The 25,570-nt window shown below is 39.2% G+C and overlaps 1 protein-coding gene across 9 annotated transcripts in view; it reads left to right on the top strand.

Moving 5' to 3' along the window:
• Positions 1-25,570, top strand: part of FARS2 (phenylalanyl-tRNA synthetase 2, mitochondrial) — a 245,703-nt gene that overhangs the window by 45,249 nt on the left and 174,884 nt on the right. For 8 of the 9 annotated variants that reach the window (XR_008970901.1, XM_057399308.1, XM_057399310.1 and 5 more), the window contains 2 exons: positions 9,311-9,944; positions 21,311-21,470. Coding sequence is in view for 8 of the 9 variants with exons in the window: in XM_057399308.1 (XP_057255291.1) it covers positions 9,327-9,944; positions 21,311-21,470 (778 nt within the window). In the remaining variant the exon portion in view is untranslated. The remainder of the gene's footprint in view (positions 1-9,310; positions 9,945-21,310; positions 21,471-25,570) is intronic. The other variant, XM_057399311.1, reaches the window with a different exon arrangement.

The following is a 25,570-nucleotide window of genomic DNA, read 5'->3' as shown; positions in this document are numbered from 1 at the left end:
AGATTTTTTCATTTTTGTGAATCTGGCCTTGTGGGTAATATTTTTCTCATTTGCTTATATGAGTTTTCAATGACTTAGTGGCTTCATACATGACAGCATTTTTAGTTCACATACTACATTGTAATTTATTTGTGAAGACTGTCACTAGAAGTAGTTTCTGGGAAGAATCCAGATGAATTCTAGATCTTAGAATGGCTCGTAGTCCCTTTTAGAAGTTAGTACCTGTTATTATTAATAATGAGTCTGATTAACTTTTATCTTTAAATACTCTCATTCATCAATTTATTGTTTCCTTCCAAAGCTTATGAAGATGAAAAGCAAATGAAAGTAATTTTTTTTTCCCTTCCCCTTTTCTCTATTAACCATTTGGTTTATACTGCCCTAGCTTCGTATCTTACTGCTAGCCTCTGTGTGGCTGCCAAGGTTTCTTGCATAATCCGCTTGACAAGTGGCTTATTCATTAAAATTTCAGCCCTGTTCCTACCAACCTCAGAGAAGTGGTATGCCCTAGGCAGGGAAATGTAGTTCCTTCCATAGGCGCCTTCTAATCTTTTCCTTAAATGCTTTGTCAGAGCCTGTTACAGATAAGTGAAGATGGTGCAGTTCAAAGTAGAGATGACTTCTTTGTGTAAGTGTGATCATACATTTCCTAACTGGGAGGTGTTGGACTGCAGTAGAGTCTCCACTGCAATAGCCTGTTTTCTCTTCCTTTTTGATACTGAAGTCTATGAGACTTAGATTCTGAAGTAAAATCCATAGAGAATTTTTTCTCTTTTTTTCTTGGTTTGACTGTTAAAATATATATAGTCCTAGTAAAGGCTCTGTCTGTTCAGACTTTCATTATTTCTCTAATAGAGAAAGACCAAGGTGCGATATCACAACTGAGTTAGAGTTTGAGCTGAGATCAAGTTCACATCACAGCTAGGTCTGAGATGTAGATCTGTAGCTCAAGATGATAACAAATATGTGAAACTGTCTCTCCTTAGAGCTTGGTGTGACAGAAAACTAATGTGACACAAAGCTTACAATATCCCAGCACCACTTGGGGTTGAAACATGGTAAGAAAGGCTAATTCAATTTAAATGTTAATTACATCCATATTAAACTCATGAAATAACTTCCTGGTTTCAAATATTAATTATTATTTTAAATAAATATTTAGATTATTCCTTTAAACTATGACATGATATCTAGGATATTACTAAGGAGGGCATCTGGAGATCTATGGTGAGTCATGGATTTCCCCAGTTATCTCAAGAAAGGAAAGAAATGGTGGGAATCGGAGTCCTACCAGGAAGATAGCAGGTAAAGCTGAAGACTTCTAGACTTTGAACTGGGTGATTCATGTTAGCCGCCTCCTCTAGCATGAGCCATCTAAGTCATTTGGTTTTCTTAGCATTGTGCAGGCTGGGTTTGTATCCTAAGTTTAATTTTTCACTGTGCCACATGAGGCATCTGAAACTTGGGTATTTGGGCATGTTGGATGTTTTGCCGATGAAGGTTAAATGTAGCCCGTGAGGTAGCATGTGTGTTGGCTCTGGCGTGTAAGATGTTGCTGTGTTTCTTTTTGCTTTCCCTGGAGAAGGCAGGCAGTCATGATTTGATCATGCCTTGGGAGTTGAAGGATATCGTCTTTGTCTACCATAGGCATCTCCAGAGGGCTGGGCTGCTTCAATTGCCATTGCCAAGGAGGTGCAGCATTTCCCCGAAAGGGATATTGCAGCTTCCTGGCGGGCTCACCAGGAGGATCCACCACTTCCTGGGGGCTGTGGTTGAGCCATTCTGCTTTAAATTGTAAAAATAAAGCATATACCTATAGCTTTATACTTTTCTGCAGTGTGAATCTGCATCTCAGAGGGACCACTAAAACATGGCAATGCACCTACAGGTGACTTTCTTTACATGAGAAGCAGTGATGAAGTTCAGAAGCTTCTGCTGTTTCAGAAGTGCAGAACGTACCACATTTATCACTCTCAATGCTGTGGACTTGTTTATGGTGTAGTGTTTTGGATTACTATCATAGAAATGATTATATTTTTCCTCTGCTGTCCTTTGTGCTATTACCCAGTCTGAATGTGCCTCATTCTTGGCAGTTAATAACTGACTGCAAAAGAATTATTACTCCCTCCTCCTGATAAGGTAGGATGAGATCTCTATGGTTTTGTCTGTATGGTATAGTTTATCAGTGAGAACTAAGAAAGTATACAAGTACACACAAATACTGCTAATATCTGATTTCTAAACAACGTAATTTTTACTCAGATAAAACTCCATAAGAGTATGCTCTTGATGGCGTATACGTATAAAGAAAAATACAGATAATCGAGTTGCAGATAGTGGTGGAATAAAGAATGCAAAAGAGATACTGCTAATCTTGACTGCAGTGAAGATTTTGTAGGTATTTAAAAGTCTCTCTCTCTTTCATCTGACAGTTATTTACAATATGTCTTCTAAGGAAGAAAGCTAGTTGGCAACCTTTTCAAGGTATTGGAAAAGGAATATTCCCTCAGCGGACAAAGGTAGTGTTTTTTCAGATTGCATCCTTCGAAAAATTGATGTATTTTAAAAGCGGGAAACACATTTGAGAATGCTTAAGGGTGATTTCTACTTTGCCTTTGTGTAGTCTGTAATTTGTAATGTAAGGCATTTAAATTATGTTTGTGTAATGAGGATTTTCCCTTAAAATATGGAATTGACTATTGTGTTTTGTCTCATTGTAGAGGGAGGGAAGAATGCAGGTACATCAGTAGGAGCTCAGGTCACAGCTGCTTAATTATTAGTAGAGTTTTGTGTGCCTTAGTCATCATACGCTATTGGAAGTTTCCACTAAAGGGCATAATCAGTATTTCTTCAGTGAAAAACAAACTTGGTTTTAGTTTGTGAAAAGAAAATTAAGAAATAATTAAGATAAAACTAAAAGAAAATTAGATACTGTTTCTGAGCAGTGGTGATTTTTTCTTAATTTAATCTACTGTCATGTGTGTATATATATATATATACATGATATTTTTTTGTGGTTGTTGATTGTTTCTTTCCTCTGAATGTGTTTATTTTGCTTTTATTAATCTGTTTTGTGGTTGGTTTGTTTTTTATTGTTCAACTACAAATGGTATGGTTGGACTGCTCACCTTAAGCTTCTGAGTTTTGCATGTGTTTGATGTCTTTCCAGAAGACCAGAAGTCTAAATTTGTTTGCTTTTGATCTTTAACTTCTTATGTCAATTATGCTGTATACTTTTCTGTCTTAAAAAAATTATATACTCTAAATAATTCAGCAATTTGTACCTGATTAGCTTGCTGGCCACAAATTCCAGTGTGTGGATACTGTACGTCTGAGCTGCTTAAACCAAATTCACTACAGGTTGTCACTACCCAATTATGTCAATCTTTGAAGCAGTCTTCTACCAAATTATACAGCTGCAGAGTCTGCAAGTATTTTGACTACTGAAACACATTTTACCTGTCTTGAATCCTATGTCTTGAGAAGTATTATCCTTTTAATAAGTAGGAAACTTATGGATAAACCTGAGCAATCTCAGAGCTGTCACTGTATCAGGGAAACTAGTGCCTGTAGCAGCCTTTGCAGGACCACAGGGGGAACTGAAACTTGTTGCGGTGTGGTGGGAATGTGACATTGGTCATCGTTCACAACAAATCAGAAACTGAATGGGAAGTGTAACTATGATTCAAAACATTTTAAAACTGGTGCTTGCTCAGAGATCCCTGTAGAAGTGTGTTCCTCTCCCCAAAGACTTGCTGCCCACTGTTGACTATCTTGGCACATTGCGTAATTCTAAAGAACAGTGAAGGTTGTTGGTGTGCCTCAGAAGTATGGACTATATTTTCTGTGCTTGCCTTCAGGTGCTCATGGATGTAAGGCAGGGCATTAACATTTTGTCTGGCCGTTGTTCAGACAATAGGCATCTGGATCAGTGAAAAAGGTGCGTGGTTGTTAATAACTTTTATTTCATATTTAAGAAGGTCTTACATGTAACACTGAGAGAAAACATGGTATGCCTTATCCCAGAAAAGGTGTTTTAATATTCCCTCTCAATATTGCATGCCTCAAAATGTTGCCGAAGGTGACATCATGATTACTGTATCACTGTTAGAGAGCAGACAGCAAGCCAGCTTCTGACATATTTTTGCTTCAGATAAGAAAAATAACAGAAGTTATTCTGTATGTTTCTTGGAACCTGCTGATGGATTATTAACTAGATGAACTCCCAAGTACATGAAAAAATTAAGAGCCAAATACTTGAAGCCTGTGTTATCTTGCCTGGTGCGTTGTAGTGCATGCAATATTTTGTTCCATTGGGTGTTCAGCTATCTTCAGGGACATCTGTAAATGTTCTGCCCTTGGAAGCTCAGGTTATAAAATGGATCTATTCTAAGTCACCTGCAAGGCTATTTCAGTGTGTGTAGCATAAATTCAGCATGCTCAGTAAGAATGATAGCCTTGTTCTGGTGTGCAACAATATATCTGCATTTTAAAATGAGCTTGAAAAAAAATCTGAGCTCATTGTTAGTATTGCATGCAAAATAATTTCTGTTATATCCTGTGCAATGTAGGTACAGGTCATGGCAATACAATGATATTTGCGGCTGTATGCCTACATAGTTTTCAAAACTAAAATTCAATGCTTAGCTAAATTGCTCAGCAGACTGGTAAATGTCCAATTTTAGCAGCCTGGCATATGTTTATAATTTTTGTTTTAACATATGCTATGTTGGTTGAACTCCCCTCCCCACACATACGGTAGATAAAAGCTGTCACATCACAAAATGGTGGCAGCCCAACTTTTCTAACGTTTTCCATGGCACTTCAGAGTCTTGCATTAATTAGCTATTCTTGGGTAGGAGACAGACTCTCATCTTTGTAGAATTTTGGTTTCAAACCCATCATGTACTTTGGTTTATGTATGCAGTTGCCCATCTGTGTTTCTGCAGCCATAAACAGTGAAAAGCTCAGGGCATACAGAAAAAAGGTCAGCAAGAATGAGAATGCCCTTTGTTCACAGATATGAATACCTAGCAAATGGCCCTGAAAGCCCATTTCATTCACCGGTGGGCTCTAGTTTGCTCCAGCAAGAATGTTCTCTCTCCTCTTTTCCACTTTCCTAGGAGAGGTGGGTGAATAAAATAACACAGGTGCACAGTCCTTTTTCTTTTATTGTGAGCTGCTAAACTACCCCTCTTTTCCCCTCCTTTTTCAGGGCAGGTGTAAGGAGGAATTTCACCGAGTCTGCAATTCTTTTCTAAACTTCAGTGCAGTAGAGAGGAATTGTGACAAATACCACTGCAGCTGTGATAATGCTGACTTAATCCTCCCTGTACTGTGACATGGAAACCTGGATTTAGACATGAAAGGGCATGCCTTAACAGTACAGCAATATGATCCCTTATCCCATCTAACTGCCTTTTGCCTGTGCTCCAAAGTCACAATATTTTTTGGCCTTCAGTCTGCTGTTTCCCTGTTGTTAAGCTCCTGACAACAGTGCACTTCTGCACATGCATTGTCTACTGTGCTGCTGCATGGGGGTGATTGTTTTTCTGTGGGGGATGAGGGAGCCTTGCTCAGCAGCTGAAACTACTGTAGAAACAGCACAGGGCATGTGGTAGAGGACTGACATTGGCAAGTGCGATCACATCTGTGCCAGGTCTGTCCACAGCATGGACAGGACTGTTTGGATGTCTTCATCCGTGGGTGTCATGTTTGCCCCCCTTCTGCCCTCTGGTCTACCTTGAAGCTGCTCAGAAGCTCATGTGCAGGCATGGTTCCAAATGTATCACCAAAAGAGAATGACAATAGCATCCCTGTCAAAAATCCCAGTTCCTGCAGTTGTATTAGACATCCCAGAATAGAGATAGAGGGACAGGCCCATGGAGTTGCAGAGGTACCTGGGAATGTGACAGTGGCAGTGTGAAGGTAAGAACCTGTGTGTAGAAGATGGTGGGCCTGGTGCTTGCATGTCCTCCTGCAGTGCTTTGAGAAGTCACACTGGGAGCTGCTGGTGGGGCAGCTTGCTTCCAAAACCGTTCATCACCTCCCACCTGTAAGTCAGAGCCACTGTCAAGCCCAGAGCCTGTGACACACTGGTAATGCTGGTGGAATGCTTTACCATCTTTGGATCATAGATGCCAGTGGTGGTTGTTCAGTGTTTATTTCCCATTTATATATTTGTTTTTAGCTACACGACCTACAGCTGCTGTTTGGCTTGCTGTGGTTGTTAGCTGGCTGACAGTCTTTGCTGTAAGATTGAGGTTTTGTCAGTGTGCACAGAAGCCAGTTGTTTCTTTGGGTTTTTTTTTTTACTGACAAATAATAAGCATGGTGGAAATTAAGCTAGAAAACGATAAATGTCAAGTGTGCTTTTTCAGACCTTTAAGTAGCTGTCTACCAGAAACAAGTGTCTGTTAGAAGTGAGCATAAGTAATTAGTGTATCCTTAACATCACTTATTTATTGCTAGCAGAAAAGTAAAGAGATTTCTTTATTTTCCAGTGTTGCTCTCCACTCTAGTAAATATTTCTTTGATTTGAAGGTTTCTTGTATGGTGTAAGAAGTACAAACATGGCTTTTTCCTTCCTTCTCAATGGCTTCTGTCCCAGATGCAATGTATCACCAGTCGATTTGAACTAAATCCAGTATCATTTTTCTGCAGTGATCCTGGAAGTAGCATGCATGAGTCTGTGGTGGGAGAGGGGAGCAGAAGAACGCTGGTGAAAGACTTCAGTGGTTTTGGCACTCTTGTGTGATACCATGCTAGTGGCTCTTTTACTGCTTTTTGCTGTTGTTTGTAGCACTTGGACATTGGATAACATAGGATAACTGTAACTTTTCTTACTGCTCGCAGTAGATTTTGCTTTAGATTGGAATAATAGCCCATATAATAATTCAATTTAACTTTTAAGGCACAAGCATAATGTTAGGATGAAAACTATGAAAACTGCTACAAGTTCATCTGTATTTTTTTTTCCTGTAAGAGTTTGTGAAGAGTATATACACCATTTGCTCAGAAAAATTAGTGTTTCTGAGCTATCAGAAACTGTTAGAAGTGTTGCTCATTGCAAATACTGAAAATCATCCCCACCAGCACTTATGGTTCATACTCTAATTTATTTTTCCACAAAGTTACAATCATGAGATGTACTGCTTATGTGAAAGTTAAACTTTTCATATGGTTGTCTAATTCTCGAAGGAATGGTATTTAGGAAAGCAGCAAACATCTCGAGACTCACGATAGTCACGAGAGTTTTTCATACATTAGTTATGTGTAAGTTTTGAGGTTTTTTGAGAAAACTAAATGTATGGGCAGATGGTGATATTTACTTAAGGGAAGCTGCATTCATTATCTGACTAGAACTGAGTATTCCAAGCAGCTGTTTGTATATGAGAACTCCCTTTCCATGAAGGAGAACTTACGTTTGGGGAAAATGGAGCCTCTTCTCAAAACATAACGCTATCCCCTCATTTAGTCTATGTCAGAGGGGTTACTGGTGTGTGTTTCTGAATTCTTTTATGGAAGAACCTTATTAGTAATGGCCAAGAAATAATTTGGTGAAATATTTTGCAAATTAAAAAAAAAAAAGGGCAATCTTTCTTAGAAGTTTCAAAACTAGGCAAAAGTTCTAAAAGTTATAGCTGCTCTTTTTTCTTAAGATAATTCAACCAGAAAAAGGGTTAAACCAAATAATTAGTTATTTTACACTGCCCTGCCAAATTTAATTTCTGACTACACAACTTGCTTTTATTTTGATTTACTGAGATACAGTACTTCAGGAAATAGACCTATGGAGAACATCCAGGCATAATCCAGACAAAAGGAAGCCAAACATGAACATACCCATTTTCTTTTACAGATCTGTTTTAGGGGGGGGGCCTTAAAGAGTATGAAAAATAATCTTAGTTTGTTTGTTCTTTATGTTCATTTTTCTTATGTTCTTGAGGAACGGTAGTCAGATGCTGTGATCCTAGCATAAAGATGGAAAGCTGTCCGTTTCTTGGCAGTGGTCTATTCATTGCTTATGTGCTTTATTCCCCCATTTCTTTAAGACGACTTTTACAGGAAAGTCTTTTATCCAGGGAACCTGTGGCCCGGGAATTCTTGGTTCATAGAGGAATACAAACCAGTTTATTGTTTGAAGCAGATGCCTTTCCTCGGTCACTTAACTTCTAATGCCTCTGTTTTCCCATTCCATAATAAGCAAATTATAATGCTTAATTGTTTTACTGTAACCTATGCTAATATTTTTTTAAGCCAAACTACAAATTTTCAAGTGACTTTTCATCTCGGAGTGGGCTTATGCATTTGGAGCGACTGAAGGTCTAATCATCCTCAAAACTGTTTGTTTTTGGAATTACCTCTTTGAACACCACAGAGTGATACTGCTGTGTACATGTGAAGCACAAAGCCTGTTTGTAAACAGGGCAGATGTGTAAATGTGGCCCTTTGGTAGGAAGCAAATTGTTCAGTTCAGACATCTTTCAGAATCTCATCACTTCAGTGATCTTCCTGATATTTGACAAGCCTCCCTGCCTGATACAGTGTTGTTAGTCATGAAAGCAGCCATTCTGGGAACATGGGATTTTATGCTCACCCCAAAATGCTAACGTTGGTTCTGACTGTGTGGAGCTTTTATTGTGGATCTTACATGATATTCATATGTGAACTTAATATACTGCTTATATATAAATATATGCTTTGTGCTCTTTCCATCTGTTGGTTGGTTGGTTTTTTTTTCCTTCACAGTGGTTCAGTGGTTTGTAAAGTTTAACTGGTTTTGTCTGGTATTAAGTACAAATTAGTGATGGTTGCATAGTGTGTGCCACATGCATCTGGCTGATGTGGAATGCCTTCCATAGCTTCTGCTAATGGAGGGAGATGATAAAACAATAAGTTAATGCTTGGAGTTTTATTATAAGCAAGTCCGTTACTGCTGAAGGGTGTTGTGAAATTTCTGAGTTTTTCAGAAATAGCATTCAGTTATTGCCTTGTATTTTAACCGGACGAAAAATACCATTCCAAAGAAGGCCTGATGATTATTCAGCTATAAGAGTAGCAGTATCTGGAATGGGGTTAAAGCTAGGTCTGGAGTCATTAATACTGATGCAGGGGTACAGAGGACTGATAATTGAATAAGATATCCTAGCTGAAATTTGAAGTCAAAATAGTGGTTTGTAATGGGAACTTTGTCATATTAATCAAGCAGATATTTGGATTTCACATCCCTGAGATACTAGCAATTTCTGCAGCAAGCTTGCAGTCCGTAACCCGATTTTTAATTTTTTAATTTTATTTCTTTCTCTAGATCATAAGAGTTTGCAATGGCAATGCTCTGGAAATTCATGAGGGTCGCTAAGTATTCTAAAACAGCTTTGCTACCAAAAGTGAAGGTAAGAGGAATTCCCACCCATTTGAGGCATTCTTCATCCAAGTCTGTACCTTCAGAGTTTGCTGCCAGCACACCCTGCTCAAATACTGTGGAACTGCTTGGTAAAGCTTATGCTCAAGATGACTACAGCAACGTCACAGAGAAGATTCTTTCCAAGGTGGGGAAGAACTTGCACAACAAAAAGCATCATCCTTTGTGGCTAATCAAGGAACAGATAAAGGACCACTTCTACAAACAATATGTAGGACGCCGTGGGAATCCGCTTTTTTCTGTCTATGATGGTCTTTCTCCTGTGGTTACAGTACAGCAGAATTTTGATAGTTTGCTTATCCCACAAAACCATGCCAGCAGAAGTAAAGAGGATAACTACTACTTGAATCGTGGTCACATGCTAAGAGCACATACATCAGCTCATCAGTGGGACTTGATACACTCTGGCCTAGATGCCTTTCTGGCAGTGGGAGATGTCTACCGCCGTGATACGATTGATAACACCCACTACCCAGTCTTCCATCAGATGGAAGGAGTTCGGCTCTTCTCATGTCATGAGGTAGGAATTCTCTAGCTGAGGTGAAAGTTTTTGGGTAAGTTGCATGGTCTTGTATTTACTTTAAACAAAATACATGCACATAAATATGTTACAGCAACATGTGTTATGCTGTACATTGATACAGGTCAAGTGATCAGTCATGTAGTAATACTTGTAATTTGGGAAAAATATAGGTGGAAGATGTTGAATTTGAAAACAACTATAAACTTCCCCAGAAAAATGTGAAAAAGTAGAAAGAGAATATTTGTGAAAGCTAGCAAAATAAAACATTATCTAAAGGAAATAACTTGTTCAGCTAATGATCTGCATGACTCAGTTCTAGTTCTGTCACAAGTATCTTCCAGTGGGGTCACTTGACTAAAAACTTTGTCATATTAATACTTGAAGGACTCACAGATGTGAATTGTTGCAGCTAGATCCAGGATGCAGCTTTTATTCTGTCAACTTTTTGCTTTTAATAGCTCCAAACTTGTAAATGAATGTCTTTTTTAATGAGTTGTCCCATTTTTCATTTAATTTTAAAGCTGTATTGAAGGATTCATATGTCGCAGCTGATAGTTACAGGTGTGTAATACATGCACAATAGAGGCATCAACTAGAGAGCTGTAGGTAGATGTCCAAGACTGCATTTATATATTTTGTTGGCACAGCTTGTATGTTCTGCAAATGCTTGGATGTCATTAAGTATTCTGCTGTATCATTGATCAGTGGTAAATACAAGCCAGTTCGTGTTCCAAACAATAATTGATTTGTATAATTTGTGTATGCCTGTAGCAATACTGCCAAATTCACATTTCTATGACTGAAACTAGCTTATTCTAATAATACTGCGATATATACTCTTCTTAATGTGGTTGCAATGGTGATTGGCAGGAGCTTGGCAGGAAGCCTGATTGGTTTTGGATGCCTGAGGGAAACCTAGGATAGTCATAGAACACTGCCTTTCCTGCTGGTGGACAGGGTTTGTGCTGCCTAAATGGGCGTTTCACACTCTACGTGGTCACTGCTTCTTCCACTTTGAAAACGTAGCTGCCTCTGCAGATGTCCTGTGAGTAATATGGTGTTGAATACAGGTTGCAGCTGCTTCTCTGGTAACCAAGAAATGGAAATCTTGCAGATTTATCTAGTCTTGTTTGCTTGCTCTTCTTTTCCCGTACGCATGTTTATTAATACAGTCAAGGTATATGCAAGAGAAAAATGTACAATCCTATGTTAAGATAATGCCGTTTCTGAATATTTTGTGTTCATGACAATGTGGGTTTTTTACTTGAGCAGGAGTTCAGGCGTTCAGATGGAAAGAGTCTGATTTTTATCTGTCACAATATTATATCATTGATGCTCATGCAGGATAGAATTTCTGCAAACTTTGGTGTGATCTGATTATTGAAATTATTGTTCATGAATATGCCCCTTAAGAAATTTTGATCCTAATGACAAACTGATTTTTTCCTCTCGACAAATTTAGTATTAGTAATAATGGCAATAATAGGATTTTAATAACTGGGAAGACAGTTACAGAAATATTCACTGACATTTATCTAGAAATACATAATGTATAACAATCTGATTCATTGCATTGTAGATTGCTTGTTTCTTTTTCTCTTCTTTCTTTTTCCCCAAGAAAATAATTGAGATGTTATTGGAGAGGGTTAATGAATGATGAATTTGAAGTTAGCTATGCACTGGAAAATGTGTCTGTCTCTAAAGAATGGAAGACCAGCTGGCTTTCCATACTGGTAAAGAAAGAATAGCGGTATTGTGTACAATGTGTAAAGTCTTGTTTATTGGGCATCATGCGTAAATTCTAAACCTGAGCATGATCTAAAGCATCCTGTATTTGCTTTAGTTGCACATTAAAGAGTGAGAGAGTCTTGCAGTATGTAAAACGTCTTACAGTCATCATCACAAGAGCCTTGTGGGAAAGATTGAATGTGAAATTCTGAAATTCCACTGGGGACTGTTTCTGTGTTTTATATTCTGGTATCCTGTTCAAAATAACCCAAATTTAAATAATTCTGGAAGGAACTGTCTGAGTGGAAGAAAGGCTGAATGGAGGCATTACTACGTGAGATAAATATTTTTATATTTTCTATGCGTTTATTTAAAGCCATGTTTAAGTTGTAAACCACTGAGAAAAAAACATGTGAAAGTCAGAGCCTGTTACCTTTGTCTCAGACTTTTCATTCATAACCAGAGTAGACTCTCTGGCAAGAGGAAATTTGCAGGGTACCAAAGATAAATACCTTTGAAACTAAGGGGAAGAACTGTTAGCTCTTAGCTACAAGCTTTGGGTGCATTTTGTCTTATAGACAATACAATAATCTTACATGCTGTAGTCAGTTTAGTGCTCTTTTTTGTTCTTTTGATTTATACATTTATCATTTGCAGAGAAAGTAACCACAGAACTGAGGAAGGGGTGAACAAAACACATAACCTAGAGTGATTTTATAGCAACTTGAATTCAGAGGAATTTGACATCTCGGTTTGTTAGGGGTGGGGAAAAGGTCAGATTATCCTCACCTGAGATTTTAGGTGGGGTAAGAAAGATATAGAGAAGTCTCTCTCCTTTACAAATACCAAATTTTGTAGTCAAGGCTAGGTTAAAACTTCTGCCCTGTGACTGAAACCTTTAGTTAAAATTAATACCTTGGAAGAAGAGCAGGAAGACAAATTGCAGCGAGGCAATCTTGCAGTGTTTAAGATGCTTGTGAGCTTTTTGCTTCTTTGGATATACTGTTTCTCATGAGGGTTAGATAATTATTTTTGTAAGAGAAAAGTAATCTATGATTTGAAGATGGGCAGGTAACTGATGCTTTTCTGCAGCTCTGTATGAGTGCAAATATTAAAGTACTAAAGAAGTTTCTATCTTTCAAACTAACTCATTGCTAAAAGTTAGAATAATTCATGCTGCAACTTCCCATAAACTTTTTAAAAATGTCCTTGGACTGCTATCACAGAGCTTCTGTAAATCATCAGTGTATTTTAGAATATTTTATGTAATCATTACCTGAATGTAATATATGAGTTAGAAACTAATTAATAGAAATACTTAAAACTAGTGCCAAAATACCTTCACAAATAATTTTCAAAATTCTGGACATAAAATCATAGAATCATAGAATGGTTTGGTTTGGATGGGACCATAAAGATCATCTTCCACTAGAGCAGGTTGCTCAAATCCCCATCCAGCCTGGCCTTGAACACTGCCAGGGATGGGGCAGCCACAGCGTCTCTGGGCAACCTGTGCTAGTGCATCAGACCCTCATACTGAAGAATTTCTTCCTAATATCTAATCTAAATCTCTCCTCCATCCTTTTAAAGCCATCCCCCCTTGTCCTATCACTACATGCCCTTGTAAAAAGTTGCTTCCCAAATTCCTTTCCAACCTTTCCTTGTTGGTTCCTTTAGGTACTAGAAAATTGCTGTAAGGTGTCCCCTGAGCTTTCTCTTCTCCAGGCAGAGCAACCCCAGCTCTCTCGGTCTGTTTTCACAGGAGAGGTGCTCCAGCCCTCTGATCATCTTTGTGGCCCTCCTCTGGACTTGCTCCAACAGCTCTGCATCCCTCTTGTGTTGAGGGCCCCAGAGATGAATGCAGTACTGCAGGGGTCTCACGAGAGCAGAGCAGAGGGGGAGAATCAACTCCCTCGACCTGCTGAACATCCTCCTTTTGGTACACCCCAGCATACAGTTGTGCTGCAACTGCACACTGCAGATTCGTGTTTAACTTAAAATTAAGTTTTTAAAATGAGCTTTTCTTCTTAAACAGTTCCCCCAAATGGTATTTCTTTTGTATTTTCTTCCACCAGCGTACTAGCATGCCTGTTTTCCTTCTAAAGGGCATATAGAGTTTTTATTTTTCCCTTGTATGGCATATTGCTGTTTCTAATCCTTTGGGTTGGCAGTATTGATACTGCTGTAGTCAGGTTTGAGCTGTCAGACTTTTCTGGGTGGATTAGAAAATAAATTATTTCTGTGCCATGCTGTGTTCTTCAGTTCGGTTCTTTATTTGCCACAATTTATAGAAAAGAGCAGAGGGGAAAGAAAATTAAATTACACTTTATGGAATTTAGCCAGCAGAGGGAGCCAGTATAAACCCAATGTCAGTCACAGAACATTATTCAGTTGACAACAAATGATGTTTACACATTGGAAGGAGACTTCATAAGGTATTTTATGTATGTATTGAATTATACATAAATTTTAAGGGGAACAGATGTGAAAACATAGAAATTGCTTCTCTAATTTAGTAACCTTGTTCCAATGGAGGCCAATACCAGATTGCTCAGATAAAGAAATTATGTTCTCATGAGGCTCCTTTGTGCTAACATCTGAAAACTATAAATAGGAAGACTGCAAAGAAGTAGGAGGGATACGTCTTTATTCTGCATTGAAATGCTTTAGGTGGAAACAGCAACTTTTTTGTTAGGGTATAATGGAAAAATGTAAATATTCCTGTTAAAAGTGAAGTCTGTTCTTCCAAAGCAGTATATATGTATAATAGCAAAAAGAATTTCAATGTTGTAACTTCATAGTGCTGGTGTCTTGAAATGTGAAGACTCTTGTCCTAAGTAATAGAACTGTAGATTTTCTGTTATTCATATAAATACATACTCCTTTCCTCATCTTTTTATGCTTGTGTACCATGGCCACATTTCTTGTGTATTCTTTAATAAATATTTTTTTTTAAATGGCTTTTAGAATCATAGTCTAGAATAGAATCGCTTAGCTTAGAAAAGACCTTTAAGATCATCCAGTCCCACCATTAACCTACTGCTGCTTTTATCCTTATGCTTTGGGGTAGGTGTGAGCACCTGGTTGATCTCCACTTTTTTAGGTTTTTTTACATCGATGCATGCCATCCTAGGTGTTCACTTGCAAAACTAGTGCCATTAGGTTTGACTTCTCAAAAATCCTGTATCTTACTGCAGCTTTGGACACTGTGCTTCTGTTCTGATATTCTATCAAAGGAAAGCACCTTTAGAGCATATGCAAGAATATTTGTGTGTGTAACTGGGAGTCACAATAGAAATGTTTAGCAGGGCACTGGGAACAAATATTTTACAAGGCATAAGTGGCCCAGAAAAGGCCACTTACTAGCCCTCTGCAACTTGAGAATAGGGTTGTGAGCAACGCATCAGTCCCAAGGAGCCTGGGAGATCAGGGGGGAGTGTACCAGAGCAGGAGCACCCTGAACTAGATCCGCCACGTTAAGAAAAAGAGCAGCCGTGTTACTTGCATAGAGTAACCTGAGGTGACTTTATTCCCGAAGGCTGCAATTTGCCTGAGTGGGAGGAATAAAGGGCCTGATAACAGGAATAAATTTCTTCAGGTGGAACTGACCTCTGTCTTGTGGATGCCTATCGGAGTTGTGAACATTGTATTACTCAGTATTTTCCAAGTTGTGGTTTATAAATCATGCCATAATAAATAGAGCTTCACTGGTCTGAGGATCCACATTGTGTTGTCATTTTTAGTTGAAAGTATGGCAACAAAGGGCATCTGAGGGTCTGAGATTTTCATAGTGGTCCATGGTCTAGAAAGTTTGGAAGGCACAAGTGCATCTTTTATTGCAGAGACTCTTATATAAAGTATTTTTTCCAAGCTTTCTCTCTTTGTCTCATCCAGCTAAAATTAAAAAAAAAAAAAAAAAGAAAAAAAAATCCAACCATGCTTTTCAGAATAAAGCAGTTAAATCTGTTCAATGTGATATGTAAAATGTGTGGGGAAACAAAGAGCAAAATGTCTGCAAGTGTATTTGGGAAGTCTAAAGTGCTTAAAAATAAAGGAATTTCTATTGCCACAGGAACATAACTGAATCCTATCATATATGTCTCATTATAACTGATACCTGTGTAACAGTGTTGCTTTTCTTTGTTGTTCAAAAACATCTGTATGTTTTGCCTGCTCATGTGGTGGTGATTTGGGTTTTTTTTTCAGAAATACTTTGATTAGGTTAAGAAAAAAAAAGCAAACAACAAACCAACCACAAATAGAAATAACTGTTCTCTGCTGCAACTGGTGGACTGAAAATGGAAGGGTCCAGAAACTAACGTGACCATATGGAAGCTTGTTGTTTGAAGTGTTTTTTGCCATTTTTTCATGAAACTAATACTTATTGATAAGCAGTAAAGAGCATTCTGTAGCACAGACAGTGGGCTCTGTATCTCTTTGGTGCTTGAAATTGCCTTGATGGGAGTGCAGGTTTACAAGTTTAGCCATCCTGATGGCTGATTGGGACTGGCATTAGGTTTTCTTCTTGATAAGTCGTCTTCAAGTGGCATCATCTTTATGTTTCCTGATCCATCAGTGGAGTGTTACAGCACATTAAAAATTGTTGTGGAAAGGATTTGCTATTTGTAAGTGGATTTAGAGTGCAGGTCTTTTATCACTTACAGGAATAAATATCCTAATAAATATTAGGGCCAGCGAGTCCAAATGTATTTGGTGCGGCAAGGTTGAGTGTTGCCACATGCAGCTCCTTCATGCAAAGCTATACTTAAGTGCCAGTTTGTCTGTGAGTGTAAGTGCATGAGCATTATGTATTCATTATCTTAATTGCTGGCATGTGCATGACCGACAGGAGGAATACACAACTGCATTGTGCAAAGACAGGATATAGTTACAGTTCTTTCTGGTCTGAAACCTGTTATGACTGCAAGCCTGTAAAGAGACACTTGATCTTGGACTAAATCCTAAATGTATGGATAATGAAGTGATGGAGATTAAAAGAAGTCTCTCAAGTGACTGAAGAAATGATGGAGTCTTTATGGAAATCCCACGTGTGACTTCCGCCCTCCATGCCAGGCTGACAAATACTGTAGGAGCATAGCTCCATTTGTATTTGCCCAATTCAAACTCAGTATCTTCTGGCCATTGCATGTTACCAAATTTTACTTTATTCTTATTATGAGCTAAATTGTGAGTAAATTTCATGCCACGCAGTTAAAGTCACTTTAAATCCTTTCAGCCTTCTGCTTTGTAATGCAGCATCTGTCGGATATGGTGAAAAACATTTTTTTTAAATGCTGATTTTGTTTTCCCTTTTGCATCATGGCACAATATTCAGTATTTTACACACCTGCACTTAAAGAAGAAACTTCTTGTGCTTCCTGTAGGCAGATACATAGGTGCTCAATTTATGGCTACAGGAAATTTCTTTTCTGGTAGCAGTAGTGACTGATCATATTCAAAACAATAACATAGTGCATTTTATTTGAGTCTGCACTGAAGGAATAAATGTATGTGAAATTGTGGCATCTTGGATGTGTCAGTCTTTTATGCAATACAGTTATATTTATTTTTTTTCCATTTGCTCAGATATGTGTTTGAGAAGAATTGACATCAAAAAGGAGTGGCTGTAGGTGATTCTTCATTTTATTCAAGCTTTGAATTTCCTGGCTTATGTATATAGAAATGTTGAAGCGTTTCAAATCCTAGACGTGTACTTAGCACAGTTCAGTCATAGTAATAGTGAAATTGGTGTATCAGTTTAAAGCTGCTCATATTTACATAGCAGTATCAGTGAATGGAAAGAAAGGAATAAATGTTAATAACACTGTAAGGCTTTTTTTTTTTTCTTTTGTGTGTCAGTATAACCCTGTCTATAGCTGTGCTGGAGTTGATGGGAGCTGTTGGAGCCTCTGTGGAGAATACCAAAGTGCCTTTCTGTGTTTGACTGTAAGGGGGAATATTTCCTTGCTGCTACTTGTTTCCTGGGGACTCCCCTAAGGCTGTGCTTTCACAAGCTGTGCAAAGTGGCATAGATTCATGCCTATACCAAAAGTGGCCCAGCCCAATCACACATGCCAGCATGTCTCTTGATGCTGCCAGTGTGCAGATAAATGATTGCTGAACTGAATTTGACCGTTTTCACATTGCTTAATTTCTTCCCTTCTCCTGGGTTACATCTCATCCAGATCCACCTCGCAGCCTGGCTCAGTGCACAGCTGCATGGCACTTGTCCTAGCACAGAGAAGGAGATGGTGCATATGGCTCATTTGGCAGGATGAAGAAGCAGGCAGGTTAGAGGGCTGGGGTATGACTAAATGTATTTACTATGTGATTCTTGCATGTATTTTATTGCCATATCTCATATAATCTACTAAAATGGAATTTTGCTTCAGACAGTAATTGTAATATCAACAGTTCAGGAGTAATACTGTGGTAAGCAAAAGTACTTCTATGTACTTAGAAGCATAGAATCATAGAATAGTTAGGGTTGGAAAGGACCTGAATATCATCAAGTTCCAACCCCCCTGCCATGGGCAGGGACACCTCACATTAAACTATATCACCCAAGGCTCTGTCCAACCTGGCCTTGAACACCACCAGGGATGGAGCATTCACAACTTCCTTGGGTAACCCATTCCAGTGCCTCACCACCCTAACAGTAAAGAACTTCCTCCTTATATCTAAACTGAACTTCCCCTGTTTAAGTTTGAACCCATTACCCCTTTTACTATCACTTCAGTCCCTAATGAAGAGTCCCTCCCCAGCACCCCTATAGCCTCCCTTCAGATACTGGAAGGTTGCTATGAGGTCTCCACGCAGCCTTCTCTTCTCCAGGCTGAACAGCCCCAACTTTCTCAGCTTGTCTTCATATGGGAGGTGCTCCAGTCCCCTGATCATCCTCGTGGCCCTCCTCTGGACTTGTTCCAACAGTTCCATGTCCTTTTGATGTTGAGGACACCAGAACTGCACACAATACTCCAGGTGAGGTCTCACAAGAGCAGAGTAGAGGGGCAGGATCACCTCCTTTGACCTGCTGGTCACGCTCCTTTTGATGCAGCCTAGGATACGGTTGGCTTTCTGGGCTGCAAGCACACACTGAAGCCGGCTCATGTTCATTTTCTCATCAACCAACACCCCCAAGTCCTTCTCCGCAGGGCTGCTCTGAATCCCTTCTCTGCCCAACCTGTAGCTGTGCCTGGGATTGCTTCAACCCAGGTGCAGGACCTTGCACTTGTCATGGTTAAACTTCATGAGGTTGGCATCAGCCCACCTCACAAGTGTGTCAAGGTCCCTCTGGATGGCATTCCTTCCCTCCAGGGTATCAACCGAACCACACAGCTTGGTGTCATCAGCAAACTTGCTGAGGGCGCACTCAATCCCACTGTCCATGTTGCCGACAAAACTTGTTGATACAAGTGTTGCATTTTAAAGGCAGTGTCTAGACTACCTGTTCCTTACAGCAGTGGGGGCAGAGGAAGTAATGAAGGGGAGGAGTATTAAGAGATTTTTATGTTCCAAAGTACTGCTGGTGGGGGAAAAAAAAGATATACATCTTCTAATGTGTAAATGCAATATATTCTAATCCAAGGGAGGAGCATTTCTGTGGCCTGAAAGCTATTTTGGGTTACTGAGGGTAGTCTCTTCAGTCACTAGAAAGCAGAAGTAGCTACTTGTAGAGGGTAGTTCAGAGCAGTAACCTAATTTAGCCACTCCAGGTTCCTGTGGGGGGGAGCCTGTGTTTGTTGACCACCCTGAGTCTAAGATGATTAACCTGCCTAGGCTAATGCTGGCCACTGTAAGTACCCCCTGGCTTTCAAAACCACATGCTTAGAAGACTGATCTGCTCTCCTGACAGTAAATTAGTTGTAGGGTGGGTATTTGCTTCTTAACAGCCAGTGCAGAAATAATGCCGGTAGGAAGAAAGGGGTTTAATCTTTCAGGTGAGCACTTGAATAAAGAATCTGTTATTTAAAGGTGTAATACCTAGCTTTGTCAAGTTGCTGCCTTTTGATTATTAAAGGCATTTTTTGTTAGACTGATGGATAATAGTTTTATTTGGTATTTCTCTTTTTATTTTGTATTTTTCTGCAGAGTGCTAAGGAGATTAACTTGAGAGGTGTTTTCTCACTCTGCCAGCCAAGCCTCCTTCTGACTAGCAGTGCGCAGTTAAATGCTACTGATGGGATTTTTTTATTCCCTCAATCCATTTTGCTGCTAGTTTGTATGCTGCCTAAACTCTGACTCCTTCTGCATGCATTGTGTCTGTATGAAACGTGCTAGAAGCTAGTCTTAATTAATTGTGCCCAGCACTTGTACACTATCAGAGGTTCACTTGAACTTTATTTAGAGCATTCAGTGCACTGAAGTCATCAAACTGCAATTAAAACAATTTCCGTGAGTATCTGTGAGTTGTGAAGGTTGCTCACTGTTTGTGGCATCTCCTCAGTAAGAGACAGTTATGTTGGGAGGCTTACTGTGAAGAAAATATCAGTGCATGTGTTTTCCCTCTGTGCGCTTGCTTGAATATGGGAAGGTGGAGGAGAAAGGGTAGGAAAGGGCACTAGAAGCAAGTGTTAGAATTAGCTCTCCCTGTCCTCTGGACTTAACAGAGGTGGGTTTTGTACAACTGTAAGGATTTTCCAACAAGAGTGTAAAACTGCCTGCTTGTCTCCCTGAAACACAGAGCCTCCAACAATGTGACTTAGTGAGAGTGTTTTATTGGTGTGAGAGAATGTACATTTGCCAGTACATGTCTGTCTGGGATCACCTGGTCAGAAATGGATGGTGATGCATAGGAAACTGAAATCTTGAACTTGCAGCAGATGTGGTAGAGAGTGACCTCTGCATGAAGAGCAGGTCTGTCACATCCCAAATACAGTCTGCCCCTGTGCTTTGTGATGCATCTGAAAACCTCAGACTAAGACCAGGAATCCTTAAATGCTCCATAGACAAAATTTCTGTGCACAGAAAGGTGCTGTGTGGGGGAAAACACAGGAAAATAGTAGTCCTTAAATGAATAAACTACCCGAGGTGAATTAAATATAAACAGCTAAAGTTTTTGTTAAGCTGTGTTGTGTGTGGTTGTTGTTTGGATTTTGATTAGTTGGTTGGGTTTGGATTTATTTGTTTGGTTTTGTTTGGGTTTTCTGTTTGTTTACAGTTTTCAGGTTCATTTGATTACAGCTTTTAAAAAGAGTTGGATGTTTTGGTATTTCTTTTACATCATTCAATTACTAAAAAAGTTAGAGCTGTAATAAATGCCACTTTGTATTAGAGTTTTGGGGGATATAATTTATGTATACTGTAGCTTGTACTTTGTTCTGCATGTTAATATTCAAAGTAACAGCATCAGAAAAAAAAAATTGTTTCTTTTATAAATTTTTTCCTGTATCATGTTATTTGAAGATATGGTACAGAAATAAAACAAGTCTTATTGTTTGAATTTTTCTGTTCTTGCAATGATTTCTCTCTGTGTTTAGTGAGCAGAATTTTACAAGATCAGTCTTTACATTTTTGTTTTTCATGGTGCAGACTTTGCAGGTAAGATTCCCACTTAAATCAATATAACTTCATTTCTGTTTCCATTTGGAAAATCATTGATGGAATGCACTGGTGTTCTTGTGGTTTTATTCTAGTTGTTCTCCAACATTAAGGATGGTGAAGGCTTGCAGTTGTTTGAGCAAGGTCATCGCACTGCTCACAAGCAGGAGTGTCACACCATGGAGGCAGTGCGGCTGGTGGAGTTCAACCTGAAGCAAGTGCTCACAAAGCTCATGACTCACATCTTTGGTAATGGTAGGTTCATGTGCCTTTTTTCCTGGACTGCTGATGGCTGTAGGCGTCCGGACTTTTGAGAAGCATTTTGCTGCATAATGAAACCAGGAGGCTTAAGGGGGATGTTGGCAGCTGGGAAACTGAAAAAGCAGTGTGTCTTTTTTCTAATGAGAGTTACAGTAATTTTAGGAATCTTCATTGATATTTTTTACTATTACATTTTTGCCTAAAGTTTTGCCAGAGTTCCCATCCAGTGTTTTTCAATGTCAGTGTAAATGGCTATCGATTGACCTTTCAACTGTAACCTGTATTTATGCGTATTGTTTTTTAATACTCTTATATCCACACCTTGTAAAATTACTGAGCACAGCCCAAGAGGCCACACACACTCCTTTCTTGTTTTTTCTAAATACTGATTCATGCAACACTGTTGAATCATCAGGTTTTTGTGAAAATGTTTCGGTATGCAGCATGTCAGGTTAATATAGTGGGCGTGAATACAGGTAGCAACACATGCCAAACACAGCTACAGGCACTTGTCTGGCACGTGTTTGAGTAAACTTGGTGACCTCCTGCACAAAGCTGTGCAGGACCCTGTGTTGCTTCCTCGTAGACCTCCTGTGTCCCCAGAGAGACAAGAGTGTGGCTGCAGCACTGCATCTGGGGATGCGTGAAAGCTTGGGCTCTGCTGAGGAGGGTGCAGGGCAATGATCAAATCTGACATTGGCAGCATGGGATTGACAGGAGAAGGCAAGGGGCATGTATGTCCATGTGCTACTTTGCTACATGTGCACACAAAGTGCCTTGAGCATTTCCCTTGTGCAAAGAAATTAAACTTTGCAGCTGAGGGGAGATGGTGTTTGCTAAATTCGTACCAAGCTGAAAAATAATTGTTTTTCGGTATTTAGAGTGGAATGAGGAAGGGTAATGAATGTCTGTGTATACAAATGAAATATCCTTTCCTCAGAAATGCCTGCTTTCAGTTGCAGGAGCTGAATTTATAAATGGCCTCAGTCAAAATTGCTATGTTAATGCTATTTCCTGGCAAGGAGGTTGCTCTCCTGAACTGATTCATTTTACTGTTGAGGAAATACTGGATAGTATTAGAATGCATGAGGTATCCTGGCTGCTTTCAGAGCTCTCTTAAGATGCCTGCTGTATTTATAGTAGCTCCAAAATGGTAACAAGTTCTGTATATGACTACTTGAATATTTTTCTGACATTCTAAACTTGAATTTACAATAAGCAAAAATTTTACCAGTTTTTTGTTCTATTCTACCTGGACAAAAACATTTTAATTTCCTGAGTTCAGATTTTCTTGTGATTGTATTTTATTTAACAGTGGCCTTTTGAAACATACAAAATTAGGATCAAAGTGAGTAATAGTAAGAAAGGTATTTTTAGATCAACCTCAGATGCTGAGGATGTTGCTTAAAGTGAGCAGTTTCTAGGAGTTATTAGTGATATCTGAGACTGCAGTGGCATCCTTCTCTGTTGACAGATGCTCCACTTTAAGCTTTAGTATCTTGCTATTACTAGTTCTTCTACAGTCCATACAGTAGCTCAACAGATATTAAAAAAAGTCTTCTTAAATGATTGTAAACCTACAGTCTTAAAGTAGGTGCCACCTTCTTCCTGTAAGGGTTTTATATTTCTATGCCCCCAGTATTTTTCATGAAATAAAAAGATATAGTGATTTAAACTTAATTATATCTCCCCTTCCCCCCATTCATATTCCCCCAATATTAAGCTCTCTCCCTATCACCACCTTCATCTTTTAAGCTTATAATACAAACAGGAAGGTAATATTCAAAGAAGCAAACTTTGTGCCAGGCACTAGACGTGAGATGAGTGCAGTGCAAATGACCTGGGGTACACATAGTTAAACTTGTCTTTTGACAGCTGTCATCTTTTAACTCTCATTTTACTCTTCACTTTACACAACACTTGTGATTACTTTCTTTTTGTCTCAATTTGTATAGATTTTAACTCAAAATTTTAAATGTATTTTACTGCATCTGTTGCTCATGGAAGAATTCTGAATTTTTCCTCTGTACAGATACTCCATAAGGCCTCGTGTTCTGCTAAAAGCAAAAATTTCATCCCTCGTAGACTTCACATCAGTTGTATTCTTTACAGCCTGTGCTGTCAGCAGAATATTGTAGTGAAGTTGCACATCTTTTCTAGCAGCATAGTGTGATCATAGCTGCAGTAAGCTACTGAAATGTTCCATTGTCACACAGTCAACTGTTATTTGTAGGCAGATTGTTTGGATTGCAGATTAAGTCTACCATGCACATTAATTTTGCATAAACCATCTTAGGCCTGAAGTCCTGGAGTTGGATAGCTGTGTTTCCACAGTGCTTCTTTGGGAATTTACCTGCTCAGGTTGATGATAGATTGAGGATATCTGCAGAAAGGTCACATCTTTTATTTTATTTTTTGTTTCATTTTTTCTGGGTTAGTTTTTGTAATATTCAGTGAGGCAGTTTTGCTTTGCCTGACTCATCCCATGCTATTTGGATACTTTTGTGCTGTGTATGTCAGTAAACAATATAACAAAAGTTGCTTAGAGATCACTAGTTTGTAATGAGGAAGGTCAAAGACTTCATAAAAAAAATCTGCACTTACACATTCACAAGTTTGGCTTTTTATTTTTTCTTGCTTTGTGTCGTGGTTTAAACCCTAGCCAGACAGCTTGTTCACTCACTCCCAGTGAGTGGTGCCGAACTGGAAGCAATTGAGGCACAATCCCCCCCAGGGGCTCTCCCCTTCCCTGCTCCTGGAGGGATGGGGAGGAGAATTGAAAGAGTGCAACTCCCACGGGTTGAGACAAGAACAGTCCAGCAACCAATGTACAACACAAATCACCACCACTACCACCAACGACAACAATGGTAAGAGAAAATAACAAGGGAAGAGAATACAATACCACCCACTGAGAAACGAGTCAGACCCAGAAGACCCTGTGTCCTTCCGGGTAACTCCCAGTTACCCCCCACCCCGGGCATGACGTGCTGTGGCATGGAATACCTCTTTGGCTAGCTTGGGTCAGGTGTCCTGTCTCTGCTTCCTCATGGCTTCCCCTCCTCCCTGGCAGAGCATGAGCCTCACAAAGTCCTGGGTCAGGGTAACAACTGAAAACATCGGTATTATCAGCACTGTTCCCAGGCTGAAGTCAAAACACAGCACTGCACCAGCTACCAAGAAGGAGAAAAATTGACTGCTACTGCTGAACCCAGGACACTTTGCCAGTAGGCAAAGGAACAACAGATATTAGGGACAAAGATCTAGAGCATGCAATCAGTTGTCTTAAATACTTGACAGTGTAAGATGGTTCTTTCAGTGATACTTTCCAGTGGTATATCCTGTCTGTTTTACATTCTACAAGTGATGGTCTTTCATTTTTTTTATGGGAACCTTCTGTCAGGAAGCTATTTCAAATATTGTATCTAGAGATTACCTTTCTTAGTTTTCCCCTGTTACTGGCAGGTTTAAGTGCACACTTAAAATCCACTAATTTAACTTACACCTCCATCTCCACATGCAGATCTCTCAGTGTAGAATGTCTGTTCTGTGTCAATTTAGATACCTTTTAATGAGGCTTTCCAAGGTTAGGTGTTTTACATTTCCTCATAAAGTCAGTCAATCTTTCCCAACTCCCGTTCTTTCCCTAACCCTTCTGTGGTTTGCCAAAAGCTTTCTGCACTCTGAGAAATTCAGAAGTAATTTTACTATAGTGAACAGAAAAGAATGACTCTGTGCTGGTTCTGTGATTTGTTGCTTTACATTAAATGGCCCAAAATTCACTGCTGTCCCATATTTATCTACCCAGTTCCTAAGCAGCGATAAGAGAAGGCAGGAGGGTGAGTAATGCTGTGCTTTGACTGATGGTTTTGCTGCTGCTGGGTCTCACTGAACAGCCAGTGGGTGATTTTAAATCAAATTTGTTGTTCTGCTCTTTCCTCTTGACTCTGTTGTACTGGCGTCTCCTTCAAGTGCATGGAGATCTGAGTGTAAAGAGTTTAAAAAGAGAAAAAAAAATAAATCATTTATTGAGGACATAATGGTCTGGCTAATAACTTCTGAAAAATGTGAGCTAATGTAGGGTCATGGGCACC

Source organism: Pezoporus wallicus, unplaced genomic scaffold (assembly GCF_028554395.1).
Source record: "Pezoporus wallicus isolate ANWC-B61680 ecotype Strahan unplaced genomic scaffold, APGP_CSIRO_Pwel_v1 contig_818, whole genome shotgun sequence".
In the NCBI taxonomy this organism is placed as follows: Eukaryota; Metazoa; Chordata; class Aves; order Psittaciformes; family Psittacidae; genus Pezoporus; species Pezoporus wallicus.
Note: the sequence above shows the minus strand (reverse complement) of the source record. Positions and strands in the feature narration are given on the sequence as shown.